Source organism: Physella acuta, unplaced genomic scaffold, assembly GCF_028476545.2.
Source record: "Physella acuta isolate Inbredline_101_S28 unplaced genomic scaffold, ASM2847654v3 ptg000243l, whole genome shotgun sequence".
NCBI classification, from domain to species: domain Eukaryota; kingdom Metazoa; phylum Mollusca; class Gastropoda; family Physidae; genus Physella; species Physella acuta.
In genome coordinates this window covers 410,436-426,564 of record NW_026731762.1, presented here as the reverse complement: position 1 = coordinate 426,564, position 16,129 = coordinate 410,436, and the positions used below count along the sequence as shown (strand labels likewise).

At 31.9% G+C, this 16,129-nt stretch overlaps 1 protein-coding gene across 3 annotated transcripts; it reads left to right on the top strand.

Moving 5' to 3' along the window:
• The first annotated feature begins 240 nt into the window (after positions 1–240).
• Positions 241–15,618, top strand: LOC131938393 (TBC1 domain family member 15). Of its 3 annotated transcripts, XR_009386295.1 has the most exons (17): positions 241–374; positions 6,598–6,696; positions 7,415–7,532; positions 7,643–7,856; positions 8,002–8,113; positions 9,124–9,162; positions 9,787–9,981; positions 10,082–10,210; positions 10,440–10,543; positions 10,780–10,874; positions 11,024–11,140; positions 11,344–11,444; positions 12,025–12,124; positions 12,368–12,465; positions 12,617–12,733; positions 13,084–15,036; positions 15,079–15,618. XR_009386295.1 is itself a non-coding variant. In XM_059296396.1 (16 exons), exons 1-16 carry the CDS (start codon positions 357–359, stop codon positions 13,414–13,416), a joined length of 1,989 nt encoding a protein of 662 aa, XP_059152379.1. In that variant the 5' UTR covers positions 241–356; the 3' UTR covers positions 13,417–15,618. The 3 variants fall into 3 exon arrangements, 2 of the variants coding, with proteins under 2 accessions (XP_059152379.1, XP_059152380.1); XM_059296396.1 differs by having other exon boundaries at positions 13,084–15,618; XM_059296397.1 differs by lacking the exon at positions 9,124–9,162 and having other exon boundaries at positions 13,084–15,618.
• Positions 15,619–16,129: the final 511 nt, after the last annotated feature.

The following is a 16,129-nucleotide window of genomic DNA, read 5'->3' as shown; positions in this document are numbered from 1 at the left end:
GTCAGTATCAAGTGCTTCCTCTTTTACACTTTCTACGTCACTGATCACGAGTACAGCGCTTAAGCTAAATACAAAAATAAATATTAGTAGATATTTTAAAGATTTATAAACCATTAACATAATAAATTAAGGTCTCTTTTTTATAATATTTTTAAAAATCAAATAAAGTATTAAATGTATACAATATTAACTATAATTTTGTTTATTCATGTCTATTTTGGTATGGGACACAATTTGTAAAAACCGGAAACGGGACGTAATTTTCCAATCATAACATAAGTTTACTTATTGAATGATGACTAAACTTAAAGTAAAACCCAACTCGGAAAAGTTTTAATTCCTCATTCTTGATCCGAATGGCTTCACAAAATCAAGTAGGTTAAATATCTTTATCCTGTGTTATATATAGAGTCTAGATCTATCTAATTCTAATCTATAATTAATAATTAATTATTATCTTCATATGCCGCCTATGCAAAATAATTGAAAATTAAAATAAAATCCAAATCAAATCAAATTGAAATGATATAAAAGAACACATCATTAAAAATTTAGATTCTAGATCTAGAATCTAGATTGATCTAGACTACTAATAAAAACAGGCCCTAACGGTAAATGTAACACGGATTGTTCTGATTGAATATTGAAAATGATAGGCCTACTAACTAAAAAATAAAAATAAAACATTTAGGGCCTAGTGAATAGTGACTAGTCTGTTAGTCACTGTTAGTGTGTGAAGTGTTAACTACTTACTAAAAATACTGGTAAAATCTTAGTTTAGCGTCGTAAATTCGGCCAAAACTAGTAATGTGGGAGAGAGTGAATTAATGAATATGTCATTAAATATGAGTATATTTTCGTATATTTTGATAAAGTATTATAGACAATTGAATAATAGATCACCATTGATGGTTAAATCAATTTAAATATCCTGAAATTAATTTTTATCAACCCTGTTCGAGATAGTAAATTTGCTATTAAAAACAGCAGCCATCTTAAGAAAATGTTATTGAGAGTAGCTTCCCTTTCATTTCTATTCATATGAAAATGTATTTAAATATGATCGTCTTGTTGTATAGTCCATATTACAAAGCATTTTTTTAAAATGTGAATTTCCTAACAAACAACTTTATTAATTCTAGAAGCATTGTGAGATGCAACTTGTATCCATGTATTAAATCACGTTTTTTTTTAAACTAATGTTTATTTGATCTTACTATTACTAAATAGTTGTGAGTTTTTTCTTATTGTTATAATAGGCTTGTCGGTATCGGCCGAGATCGCGGTAAAAACATGACCCGAAATCTCCCATTACTTTCTGATACCGGGCGCACGAGATTTAGTTTTGCATACTAATAAGTTTTTAATTTATGGTAATTAATTAAGTTTAAAAGGTCATTTCCTAATGTTAAATGAAAAGTAGAATGGTTTTCCAGTTGTTTTGATGGCTTAGCGATCTGATTGCATGCTGTCTCTGCTTTGGTCTTACCGCGGTATAAAGGTTAACTTCAAATGCTTTAAAAACGCGATTTTTGAAAAGTTTCCATTTAGATAATGAAAGTTTCCAAAGCAGATACATCCCATTTTTATAGAAATGATATTTATTTTTGGATATTTTGACTTTGACATTAGTAAATACTCATTTGAAAGTAGTCACCGTAAGTAGGTCACGTTGCCCCCATTGACTCCAATGTTATATTTCTTCATCCCGATCTGCCGGCTTTTAGTTTTGATACACTAACAACAGTATTCTTATGTAATGTACAAACAAATCTCCTACTTGTTGTTTTAAACATATTTTAATATAGATCTACCTGTCTTTCATTTTTTCAACTCTGGTTCTAGTTTTGCTTGAAGTAAAATTTTGCTGAGTCAGACATAGGTTACCTGTCTGTTGCTAGAATACACTACACTAGCTATGTGCTAACTGTAATTTTAAGTATTCAAGTTGTACTTACCCTTACTTAGTTATATTTATATGCTGAAAATCAGAATTCATACAAAATACACACATAAAAACATTGATCAGATAACTTCAGTTCACTTTTAACAAAATGGCTTAAAGATAGACTCTACTTCACCTGCCCAAAATAATAAGGCAATTATATGCACATTACAGTGTTCAAGTCATTTACTTTAGATTGCTAACTATGTAGTTCTTTCATTCACTGTATTTATATAAAGCATTGCTTTAGAAACTTTTTCATATTTGCGCAGCACAGTTTTATAACAAAATGTCTTAAAGATGGACTCTACTTCACCTGCCCAAAATAATGGGGCAGTTATATGCAGTTATATGCACATTTCAGTGTTCAAGTCATTTACTTTAGATTGCTAACTTTGTAGTTCTTTCATTCACTGTAAAACATTGCTTTAGAAACATTTTCATATTTGCGCAGCACAGTTTTTTTGGGGTTATGGAAGGAAGCCAACACAAAAATATACTTCTGTATTATTTTTATTTATTTCAACAGCATATACAAGTTCTATATATCATTCTAGCTCAACTCTGCAAATATGAACAAAATACAACTGCAAGTAAAATAACTATGCTCAATTTATTCAGGTATACCATGACTTGTCACAATTGGCCAATGCAAAAGCAAGGGCATTCCACCCCTCACAAAAAAATTCGCTAAAAAAAAACTATTTGAGCTAGACAGAAAATCTTTTTTGTTTTGTTTTCATATAGTTGAGCTCTACAAGAATATGTAATTTTTATTTTTATATGATGATTAGTGTTTTTTTACCAAAATCCCTAGTTATAATGTTCACTATTTTCATTTCAGTTTCAGGTTTTTCTTTTCATCAATAATAATTATTAGTAATTCTATCGTAACTTATGACATTTTTTTTTACTTCTCTTTACCTTAATTAAACCCCAACCTCCGTCATATTTTTGTCGTCAATGTCACATCAAGTCATAATGTAAAAAATTACGCTTCACTCTGCCTTATCTAAGATCTCTAACCATAATTTTGACAACATTAAATGTTTGTCATCATTTATATATACAGAGAGACAAAATGTATTATCCACCAGCTTCCCTCGTAAAACATCATCTAAAACAATGAGCCAGTCCACCCCTTAAGTGCGTGTTGTCATTATGGTCGATCGCAAGTCTCCACCTGCCAGACACATGTTGGTTATCCTTTGTTGTCAAATTGTCAATATCAAGTACACAAGTGAGTGATATGGGGTTGTCCATAAAAGATGTCACATATGATTTGCTACGGGAGTGAGTGAAGATTTGTGACGTCAACTCAGGCGGCTTTGCAATTTATGACGTGTCGGTCTCATGAACGGAGGTGAACGGGGAAAAATACCTAGATGGTTGATGGAGAATCCTATAATGCTTTGTTCAATCAAAATAACGATAAATAGGCATTAGTATATGTATACCTTGCTTAAAACGAATCATTACAAATGTTGCAAGCCTGCTAGTTTAAGACATTCGGCAAACCGGCCGCAACACATTATCCCCGTCAAAAAGGCTTGCCACCAAATGCCTGCCGACGAATAAGCCGCGTCTAATGCGGGGCGTTAGGAATACGGCCATTAGCATGGACCGCGTTAGAGCACCGGTAGGCTATCGCGCTTTGTAAGATGACGTAAATACTTAAATTTAAATTCAATTTCGCTAAACTGCGCGAAAATTTAGTAATGTTCCATCGTTTGAGGAAATTTATTTTCTTGGACTTAAACTTAAATTGAAATATCATGTTGACTGTCTGGCTCTTAATTTCCGAATATCACTTTTAATGTATCAAGATTCAGATCTATAATTTACTTTAATATAAGTGTCATCTTATCGTTTATTGTAGTTTTTATAAAGCGCAGAGCAGCTTCAAAATCGGACGGCCATCCTGTTTTCACCAAGCTTCTTTTGGAGCTTAATATGGGTAGTCTAGTTCTATACGGTGTGAGCTTAATACATTTTTAAATGCAGAAATAACTACGTACGTTTAAATGGACGAGTGATAGATGTGTTAGGGGCTGTTTAATGAACACCAACTTATGTAATCAAACTAAACGTCGCAAAAGCGTCAAAAAGGCAGTACTTTTTTTTTCTATAAAATTAGCCTAACGGTCGGCGGTACCGCTACATGACGTCACGTGCGAGCGTTAACTCGGTGACGATGTGCTAAGTGGGGGAATGAAAAAGGTAGGGTTCAAGAAATGAGACTCGGCAAGCTTTTTACATTTCTTGACCCTTCTTAATAGTTCTTTCGTCCCCACTGAGAAAATGGATCACCAATGAATGACGCGTCATACTTCTACAGCTGGTCTTTCCCCCACAACCATCCCGTTTTCACGAAAAAAAAAACCTGACCCGTCTCCAAAATCACATCGCTGAGTTCTTCTCAACCTCTCCCAACCACAAATCACAATTTCCATCTGAAACAATATGTTCATATGTTTGCTCTGTAATAATGCACGCTGTCATTACTATCTTAAGAGCGACGTCATTTATGAGCGATCTAATATTGATTTGCTTACTGCAAATAAAGTGTTCAAAAGTTCGACCTCCCAACAATTGTTGTGGTCTTGGATGCACACTATTAAGTCTGATAAGGTCTATTAGTCATTCATGTCAACTATATTAAAAAAAAAAAGAAAAATTACTATACAGGGGGTCATCCATAAATGATGTCACGCTTTTTTGACGATTTTTACCCCCCCCCCCCCCCATCCCCTCCGTCACACGTCGTCACACATCAGCCTACAACCCCCCCCCCCCTCAAAATTGCAGTTGAATTTTTTTTAAACAGCTATATTTTTCCAAAATCTTGTCTGAACTCTGTCAAAATAGAGTATTTTAATCAATTGTTATTACAATGTATTAAAACAGTTTTTTAAAACGCAAAATAACGTCTAAAATTCGTTTTGTAACATTGCTTTTTTAGAATGCAAAAGTGTGACGTCGCACCATCTGAACCCCTCCCCCTCCCCCCACAACGTCACAAAATTACGGACCCCCCTCCCCCCTACGAGTGTGACGTCATTTATGGACGACCCCCCCCCCCCCGGCATATATTAAAACAATACAAAACAATCATATTAAACCACAAAATCAACACAAAAGACATGCGAATAGACAGTTTATTGTTTTTAAAACATGGCCGCTGCTTGTATTTACTCATTGTTGTCTCGAACGGGGTAGTTTAAAGTTTATTCCAGGATATTTTTGACTGGTTTGGTCTTGGATTGTGATTTGTTATTCAATCATCTGTTATGTTATGTAAAATATGACATAAATATGGCCAAATGAAAGAAATATTCATTAGTTACCTTCATCGCACATTACTAGATCTAGCTACGTTGTAATTTACGACGCTAAACTAAGATTTTACCAAAATACTACTATTGGTCACTAGATCTAGACTCTAGATTCTATATCAAGATCTAGTCTAGATCTAAATAAACTAGGACTAGATCTAGCTAGATCTAGACTCTAGTAGTTACTCTGTTCATCTATTCTAGTAATTCTAGTCTAGATTGTAATCTAGACTAGATCTAGATTCTAGATCTATTACTTACTTAGTCTAGAAATCTAAGTATTAGTATATTAGCCTACTGAGTTTGAGTAGAAGTAGATCATGATCAGTTACTAATCATTAGTAGTTAGTAGTAGATCTAGATCTAGTAGTAAGTAAGTAGAGTAGTAGTTTACTCAACTGTCTCTAGATCTAGTAGTGTCTTCTTAAGTGTCTAGTTACTAGTTACCTTTTAGAATTTTAGGGTTATACCTGCATCTAGTGAGAGTCTAGTAGTCTAGTCAAAGTCTAAGACTAGTAAGACTCTAGATCTAGGTAGTACTAAGATATCTCTAGATCTAGGTAATGTCTTGTCAGGTTAGTCTACTCACTATTTGACTTAGTCATCTATTATCTAGATCTAACAAGTGAGTCTGCTACGTCTAGTTAGTATTCTAGTCGAGGATAGTGTGAGTGTACCAACTAGGACTAGGTCACTAGAAGTCACCTTGAGTCTCTAAGACTAACAGTCTTACTCTTAAAGTAACTAGTTAAGATGTAGTCTGGTTAGCTACATTGAACAGATTACAATCAAATCAACAGTTCATTAAATATGATAATTGTAATCTCAGTGCATGCATGAATAAAAATTATTGAGTTCAAAGCAACTCTTTTACCTCAACCATAATCTTCCACTACGTCAGGTCCCGGGCTGTGAATTTCGCAGTCTCCCAAAACATCCCAGATCCCTGCAGTCTTAAGTTTTTTCAAGAGGACTTTGCCTCCAGGTCTATCTTGGGCACCTCTCTTTAGCCTCCCCTGGTGATTCCACTCAAGCATCTGATGTGTCATATTTGTGTGTCTTTTCTTTATGTGCCCCACCCAGCACCTATTCCTTTTTCTTATTTGCAATGGCATTGTTTAGGGAAATTTATAAGTATGGTATTAATGGTATTCAAAATGTCACACAAGATATCAAAGCAGTTAGAATATATCTTATCAAAAATGTTTTTTAATTACATTTCAACTTTAAGTCTTAAGCTACAGTTTCTTATTCTCACACTACAGAATTAGATCCAAACACTTTTACCACTTTCCCTAAATGAAATATATTTTACAGGTTCTGTTTGCCAAAGACAGTGTTTATGTCCATATTAATGTGCAAGATACAAAAGACAAAGATGCTCATATAGCAGGAAGAGTGTTCTTAGTTCACAAGGTAGGTAACTATATACAATTCAGATGTGTATTAATTTTATTTTTATGTTTTTATCCAAAGGACAAGATTAAATTTTTATGTTTAAACAGTAATGATGAAGTTTATCTCTAATATTATAACTACACACATAATTTTCTTTGTAACAGTAGTAAAGTAAACTCTTATGTTTCTCATTTGGATCATAAGTTTACTTTTAAGTATATTTATTCTTGTTGGGACGTTTCTAATCTATAAGTAAGTAGTATTGTTTCCCTTTCAAACTTGACGGTCTATGGGGCAACTGAAGTAGAGTTCACTTGTTTCTGTGACCTCGGCATGAGAAGAGATAGTGTGGTCAGCACTATGCCCAGCCACCTTTACTTTCCATAACGTGAGTTAGGTACCCATTAGAGTTGGGTGGACTCAGGGACGGTGTACTGACTTGAACCTAGATTCAAACTCGAGACTTACGGGTTTAGCAGTCAAGCTCTCTACCGCTAGACCACTCCGTCCCACCTAATCTATAATGCCGAGTTATAAATGCATGAATTCTGCTAAAATGTATAAAATTAGTAACATGTTAGAGTATTAAAAAAAGCTTCATCATTTTTGTGAGATGATGAGTTGACAAGTAACAAGAAAAATATGCCAATACACAGAAATTTTATAAAAATGCATTATTGATTTTGTTAGTATTTAAATTCACTACATAGTTTTTCAATTTTCTGCTTATTTTCAGCCTGAGGGCAACTTTATTGAATGGAAAGCTGAAGACTTTTTGAGTTCAGAATCTCAAAATGATGAATGGGATGTTATTGGGTCTGTTGGTTATAAAAGTGATAGAGATTCAGAAAGTGGTAGGTTTATTTTAGCTATAGGTCTTAGAGCAGTTTTGTGTAAGTTTAACTTTTTTTTAAATGAAGTGGTAGATGATTTTAAAATGATTTTTTTTTCTATTCAATATCAGTTTCAATGAATGCAAAAATGGATGCTAGAAGGAAGTACAATATAAGTTTTGATATTTTGGACTTGAAAAGCTTTAAACGCAGTGCACCCAACCATGGATGGGCTTATATTATCTTCATTCTCAAAGACGGCACAACTTTTCCCGCTCTCCATTTTCACAATGGAGGAAGTAAAGCATTGCTGAAGGAACTTGAATCTTTCATCCTTATCCGCAGGTAAATTATCCAAAGGTTCTATCTATAATACTTATCCAGGTTCAGTTTCTATAAGAAAGTTCATTATTTATAATCTTATGAAAGTTTATTATCTATGGTCAAAAATTAATAAATATATAGACCAATTTTCCTGTCTGCTTCTTAGGTCGCCCAATGATCCTCGTTTGTTTATTGTACATGATCATGACCCAGAGATGCTGTCCAAATCTTTCAACGAACTCTCCCTCTTCTCAGACTCATCTGGAGCCTATGTTCAAGTAAGTATTTACTTTTGTTTTTTACCTGAGTAGCTCCTGCTCAGTTTTTAGCTGTCCTAAAATTGGGTTCAAACTGGACACAACATGTGTAGAAGCTTCATCAGAGAGTATGTAAAGTACAAAAATGTGTTCTACTGAGTTTATTCCAATTTCATTGTTATCACTTGTGTTTGCTATTAACCATTCAATTAATGTATTATTCTGTTAATGTTAACTAATAGCATGGTCTGACATCCATAAATTAACATTAATGAATTTAATTCAATTAAATGATTACATTCAGTGCAGTTTGATACTCACATTTGTTTTTCTTGTCACTGTTTAGGCTTTTACCTTGGGCTTGTCAGCTTAGTCCTGCATTTCTCATATCATATTCTCTTTGTATTTCTTGATGTAATTGGTTTAAAATAATTTGATGTTATAAAAAAAACTTTCTAATTTTGAATGCACTTGTAAAAACATTTCTTTAAAAGATAAATACAAAATATTTACACATAATTAGGTATTTAGTATTGAAGGAGAAAAATGTGACATTCTTTTTTGTTTGTTTTTAAAATTGTAAGTAAAGCAGATATGAACTGCATCATTTTTGAATGGATAAATAGTTGAGATTTGTTTTACTCACTTATATAAATCTCAGTTGTACTGTGCTTCTTGTTTAGACCCTTTCAGTTTAGAATTTAAAAGTTTCCTTTGTAGATGCAACCACAAAAATGATTTGCTTGTTTGTAATTATGTAGGGTTTCTGTCATTTAAAATGAAATACTCACAAGCTTATGTGTCAATTTCATTCAGAAATAAAACATTATTTTCTTGCATTTAAAAAAGTTAATGTTTGATAGATTCTAATAGAAAACTCATCATCAGGTATTGTCTGAAAAAAATAAAAATAAATTACTGGTCATTTGTTAAATCTAGTTTGTTAGATATCGTGCTCAAAAGCCATTGAGTTTTGTGGTAAGAGGCTGGCAAAAAAGGGTGTGAAAACTTGTAAAACCTTTTGTTCTCAGAATTTCGTCCGAGATCCCCACAAAAAAGGCATTCATAAGGCAAGGGATTTTTTGTTTGCATTTTTCCATACGCACCATTTTATAATATGTAAACAAAATAGTCAGGGACTAACATTTTGTTATGTATCAAACACAGATTAACATTTTCCAACTATTTAATTGAAAAAGTGTGGCAAAAAATATTTACCATCAGAATATTTATTACCTTTAAACAGCATTTCAGTTGCATAAAAAGTTGGCTTTTTTCCTATGCTTGCATATTTTTCCATCCCTTTTATTTTATTATTGAAATCTTTTATCCAAACATACATCATTTCCCTTATATATATATATATATATATATATATATATATATATATATATATATATATATATATATATATATATATATATATATATATATATATATATATATATATATATATATATATATATTAGTAATTAGTAATTAAACATTTTAAACTCTTTATCTTTATTGTTACTTTAATATGCACATAAATTTTAATCTGTAAAGCTATATATTTTTAGTAATTGGTTATAGTGTTATTAAATTTACATAGCAAATTAGTTATTTATTCTCTTTCAAACAAAACTTACATTATGTTGCTGATAGTTAACTATATTGTTTAACTTCCATATATATATTCACTTTTCAAAATGTAGAAGTTTATGAAAGACCCATACACAACTACACTGGGGGGCTTCTCTAAAGTGACCAACTTCCTGCGTGATGTCCTGCTCACACCTGAAAACAACCTGGTTAGACCTCAAGCAGAAGTGGCTGAGCTTCTTCACGATGAGATACCTGGCATGGAGATATCCAACATGGATGAGCCAGGATTTGAAATGGTGACCAAGGTATTTAAAGGATGGCACTCAGTTTTATTTTTTTAGATATCAATGAAACTGTTAAACCAGTTTTAAAAAAAATAACAATTTTAACTTGTTTTGTCTACAGACAAAATTGCCACCACGTCCAACAGTGAAGAGATCAGACCCACTTGTCAATCAACAGTGGAATTCTTATTTTGATGCTGAAGGTAGAATTACACAGGTTGAAGACTTAAAGGACATCATTTTCAGAGGCGTAAGTTTTACTTTCTTAAGTTATAATATAGAAATGAATAAGAAGATTCCATCTACAAAAAGTTAAAATCTATTCACAAAATATTTGAATTGCTTAGCCAAGATTATATATGTACTTTATTGAAAAGGATTAATTTGTAAACATAACATGGAAATTGAGCTGCATTTTGTTTATCACTTAATATTCATATGTTCTTGTTTGAATTACTTTGCATCCATGAAACGTTTAGGGTGTAGATCCAAGTATTCGCTCCGAGGTGTGGAAATTCTTGTTAGCCTATTATGACTGGGACTCTACAGCCAAATCTCGACAAGATCACAGAAAGCGAAAAGTGTGAGTTGACTTGTTGACTTCATCTGTCATAGTCATTGATAGATTTAATAATTAAGTGTTGATTTGTTGACTACAACGGTCATAGCCATTGGTAGATTTAGTAATTAAGTTTTGACCTAACTATTAGTGGTATTTTTTGTTATTGCCTTTGAGCCTGACGATTGTTGAGAATGTTTTATCAGTTTCCCTTTGTTTCACTTTTCTAACAAGTTTGTTTAAAAAAAAATTTTTTACAGAGATGATTATTTCCGCATGAAACTTCAGTGGAAAACTATCAGTTCAGAGCAAGAGAGAAGATTTACCCTTCTGAAAGAAAGAAGAGGCCTTATAGGTATCTAATACTTTAATTCATTGTTGTAACTAGCATTAAGAAATCTGGTTTATAAATAATAAATTGAAATGTCTATGTACTCTTTGATAAAAATTATTTCCATTAACTGTGCTAATACACTTGTAAAACAAAATTATTTCCTCTTGTAGATAAAGATGTCATGCGCACTGACAGGACGCACAAGTTTTTCAGTGGTGACAAAAATCCAAACCTTCAAGTGTTGTATGACATCCTCATGACATACTGCATGTACAACTTTGATCTTGGTAAGTCAGTCTGGCCAAATGCTCTTGTTTTGACTACAAGTCCAGCAATACAAGTAGGTTTTATTATTTTAGTGCAATAATTAATACAAGTGAAGTGTTAAACAAATGAATAGTTTTGTTAACCTTTTATAACTGTTTGATACATAGGTCATGTTTAACCCATGATTAGTTTTGATAATGATTTAAAACTCTTTCATACACAGGTTATGTTCAAGGCATGAGTGATATTCTTGCCCCAATACTTGTTGTGATGGAGAATGAAGTTGATGCTTTTTGGTGTTTTGCTGGTGCTATGGAGCGTGTGGTTAGTGATTTCTTTTTTACAATATTTGTTGTACAAACAATAGCTTTTTTTGGTGTAATGTTCATTCAGGACTGTAAAATTGTGAAAGTCATTAACACTGTGTAAGCTGTAGTTGAAAAGAGCAGTGGAAATGTATGACTGTATGCTAAGATAGCAATAATTGGCATAGACTAGAATCTTCAACATTTTTTACTGAGAATTGTTGTACTTAAGTACTAGTTTGTATAACAAAGAATATTTATATAAAATTTCCTGAAGAACAGTTTTTTCTCCCCTCTTGTTAAAAATTAAATGTCCAAACATCGATAACTTACTAGTTCTATTTTGTAATGACATTTAAATGTTTTTAAAGCAATGGTTGCTATCAAATTTATTATATTTAGAATTTTATTTTATTAAACTGAAAATTAAATGGTTATTACTTATCATTGAAATGTGTAGAACATTATGTAATGTTTTTTAAATCATTAAAAGATGTGACAGTTTGCTTTTTTTTTCATTGTATACTATCATTTTAAATAATTTTTTTTTGCTTTATCATCTTATTAATGTAATCTCATCATTACTTACTTTTTTTTAGTGTCACAATTTTGAGATGGACCAAAATGGAATGAAAGTTCAGCTGTCACAAATTCATAAATTAATGCAGGTCTATGATCCTGAGCTTTGTGCATATTTAGGTAAATAAAATCTTCTAATGATGTATCATATTTACATATTTGAACAAAACCAGTTAGTATGTTAGTATGTACTCAGTAGTTCTGTTCTTTGTTCAAAATTTCCTGATTAAGTTTCTATTAAATTTTTGCAATCAAAATTATTTTTGTAACAATTAAAAAATGAGTAGCACAATGTGGTCTACATCAAATTTGTTAGGTTACAAGTAAGTTCTCTTTGTTAAAATGTTATGCTTTTTCTTGCAGAGAGTCATGATTCTGGCAACTTTTATTTCTGCTTCCGCTGGATTTTGATTCTATTTAAAAGAGAGTTCCACTTCCACGAAATCCAAAGACTTTGGGAGGTATACCTCTTCTTATTAATGTTGTGCCAAAAAAATTATTGTAATTAGATATAGTGAGTTTTTAAAAAAAATGCAATCTATTTATAGACCAATTAAAATTTTTAATATAATTACATTCTAGCATTTGTTTGAACTACTATTCTGTCTCCAGGTAATTTGGACTGACCGACCTTGTGCAAATTTCCACCTCATCATCTCCTTAGCTATTTTAGATTCTGAAAAGTCTACCCTCATGGAAAACAAATTTGGATTTACTGAAATTCTCAAAGTAAGTCTTTAAGACTGAAACGTTTTTTTGTTTGAAATAGTGGTAAAACTGAAGCTTTGTTTTTTGATTTTTTTAATTAAAATTTTAAGTGTTGATGTCTAAAGCAATTGAATTCTAAAATTTATGACTCTTGAAGATTTATATTCAGTTGTTTAAGTGTTAATGACCAAAGCAGTTGATTTATAAAATTTCTATACCAATTGTAAATACGTTTCATTATTAAGACGTAATGATATAGCATTTACTGGTTATTGCATTTTGTCAAGACTTGTAAGAGTCTCTTAAAATTATTTTTGCTGCCTATCCTTATGATGTACGTATAAAAAACCCATTGCCCTGCATATTTTCAGCACATCAATGACATAAGTTTGTCCATACCACTGGAGGACACGCTCTGTAAAGCAGAGGCCATTTTCCTTCAGCTGAAAGAGTACAAGAAGCTGCCAAAAGCCGTGAAGGAAATTTTGGGCTTGTTACCTGTGCCAATGTCCATGTCCATGGAGAACAGTATGTTCATGTCAGCCAGCACGCACCAGGAAGCCAAGCCAGAACATAAAGTGGACACACCCCAGTTGATGGCTGGGGGAGGGGGGAGCGCAGCTGTGAATGGTTCCAGGGGGTCTGTGTCGCTGGGAGTCAAGCAGAATAGTGTGGTGGATGAGGGGAGTAAAATATTTACATAGCTCCAGTCTGTCTGGCATGGTAGTCCAACATACAGTTTTGTCAGTTCAGCTTAAGGGGAGGGGGTTGTGAAGGTTGTCCAACATGCAGGTGGTATTTATTTTGTCACAAGTTTCAGAAGAAAAAAAGGGTTTGAGCAAGTTTTTAGTGTGAGATGTATCTGAAGAATGTATGACGCTAAAAAAAATGTGGAGAACTGTGACAGAAAGACGGTTCTACTGCTGCCATTGTTGTATTGGATTTGTCCAAAAGTTCCATTGATGAAGTCAGAGAATAGTTTGCTGTCTTTCTTAAGATTTCTCTAAAAATGATTTTGCTGAAATTTGAAAACAGATAATTTTTTGTTCACAGCTTATAGCAGCTTATTCCACCTAAGCTCTTTTGTCTTTACTGTTAATTTATATAAGCATGTCTATAAGAATCTGGTCTGGCATACTTAAGCGAATACATTTTTTAATGCTAAGCAGCTATTTCACAATTTTAAAAAATCACAGCTTGTTTACAGTACTCTTGGGTAAACTGTTGGGTTATTAGTTTTTAGTACTTCTGATGATTATTTCAGATGAAAATATTTTAAAAATTAATCTCAGCCTATACAGCAAAGCATATTTTTATTATGCAGATATGAACCAGCACAAGTAACTACTGGATATTTCAGTCATACATTTTTCTCTCCCTTAGTTAAAAACAACTAAGGACTTCTTATCTCCCTTAACGTGTTGAGACACCTAAGACTTTATCATATAAGCTAGTGTGTGATTACAGTTTTTATTTTATCCTGAAGTGATCATGAGCCTCTTTTTAAGGCTAAATATAATATAGTCATGTCTGAACATATTCATGTACTGGTCTTTAATGGTTAAAATAATAGTCTATGCAGACATGCTACCAAGTTCACATGTACAGATTTTCTCTTCAAGTTCAACTGATGAGTTTTTTTCTCTAAGATGTTCATCCAGTATCTTGTTCAGAGTGTAAAGAATATATAATAGAAAATTTGTGGCTTTTAGAGTTGGCTTGACTATCCTGGGAGTGGTAAAACCGTCATGCCAAAAATTATGCCGAAGTTGTGAACTGTTGTGATGCTATTGAAAATAAATGACAGTATGTTGCACAGAGGGTTACCAAGTATATCATGATTATCACTTCACTTTAAATTGTTCAAAATGTTAATATAATATAAATTTAAACTAAGTCATTCTATGAAAACATTAATTTGCTAATTTGTTTTTTTAAATAACCTGTTGGTGTATTTGGACATTTTTGTAACATAAATAACTGATGCTCTAAGCATTTTTTTTTTTCAAAATAAAAAAACACTTTTTTTTGTAATTTGTAGACATGGCATAAGAATTTGTAAGTAGATTTCCAGATGAAATTCACACAATAAAATAAGTGAGAGGCAATAGGTTTAACTTGGCCATTAAGATGAACTGCTCAAAGTGGCAGATTTAATAACAGCTGAAGCTTGAAGTCACATGATGTGTAGGTCACATGTGTTACATATTTGGCTGATAAAACAATTGTTGTGTCTCTGTTTTTTTCTTGAATGGAAATGTATTTTTGCCACCATTCCAACTTGTTTGTTATTGTAAACACATGTAAACTGAACTACTACCTAGGTATACTTGACTGTTTTGTTGTATACTTTTAGCTGTAGCTAGGTATACTTGACTGTTACATAAGTATACTTTTAGCTGGATATATCATAGGGCTGCATATAGAGTTTTGGCCTTGACCTTACTATTATTTAGTAGACCTAACTGTACATAATGTTACTGTTGCTAAATAATAGCATTTTTTAATCTTTCAATCTTCCACTTGTCATATTCAGTCCTATACAAAGGTGAACTGAACTTCTTGTTTAAAAAAATTTCAATATTAAATCGTACATTTTTATGGGATTAAAAGAATTACATTTAATTTTCTTCTTCATATTTTTTGTAAAGTATGTTGCAAACTTATTAAGAAAAACATATTTCCAAACAATACTTCAAGTGAAAACATACAAAGATGATGTGAACTTTTGAAAATTTTTCCATTTTTCCCCCATATCAATTGATTCAAGATGAGTTCAATGTATTGTATTGATACTGTCATAGTGAAATGTCTTTCATGATTCATCACTTACTTAAGAGTTTATGTATTTTAATACTGACTTGTTCTCTCAAATTTAAACATTCTCAGTTTAAATTTTTTTTAGAGTCTCAACACTAGATTTTTTTTTTTTTTAAACATCAATTCTAGAGTGGCTTCCCTTATATATTTTCATTTTAAACTTTTGAAATTGTTAAGCTTAAGTTTTACTAAGAGTCTGGTAATATTTATTTTCTGTTAGAACGGTAAAAAAATATACAAGAATTGTTTTTTTATTTGAGGACATGTCTGTTAGTCAGTATCTATATTTGGTTGACATATTTGTAAGCTGAACACATAGGCATGCTGGACACAGAAACATGTTCTTTTTACGCTTAAGCGAGGTAAATACTCTTGTCTAGATATCTCTCTCTCTCTCTCATATATATATATATATATATATATATATATATATATATATATATATATATATATATATATATATATATATATATATATATATATATATAAATCTGTAGCTGAAAACACTGGTCCCCATACACACATGAACTACCTAGCCTTTGTAAAAATAAAATCACCTGTGAATTGATTCATTGCTATGTACTGTGATTGTGCTGT

Bases quoted from the DNA above. Each gene is read 5' to 3' on its own strand.
- LOC131938393 (XM_059296396.1), top strand. The intron at 6,697-7,414 runs GTAGGTAACTAT...GCTTATTTTCAG, and splicing joins GAGTGTTCTTAGTTCACAAG to CCTGAGGGCAACTTTATTGA. The intron at 9,982-10,081 runs GTATTTAAAGGA...TTTTGTCTACAG, and splicing joins GATTTGAAATGGTGACCAAG to ACAAAATTGCCACCACGTCC.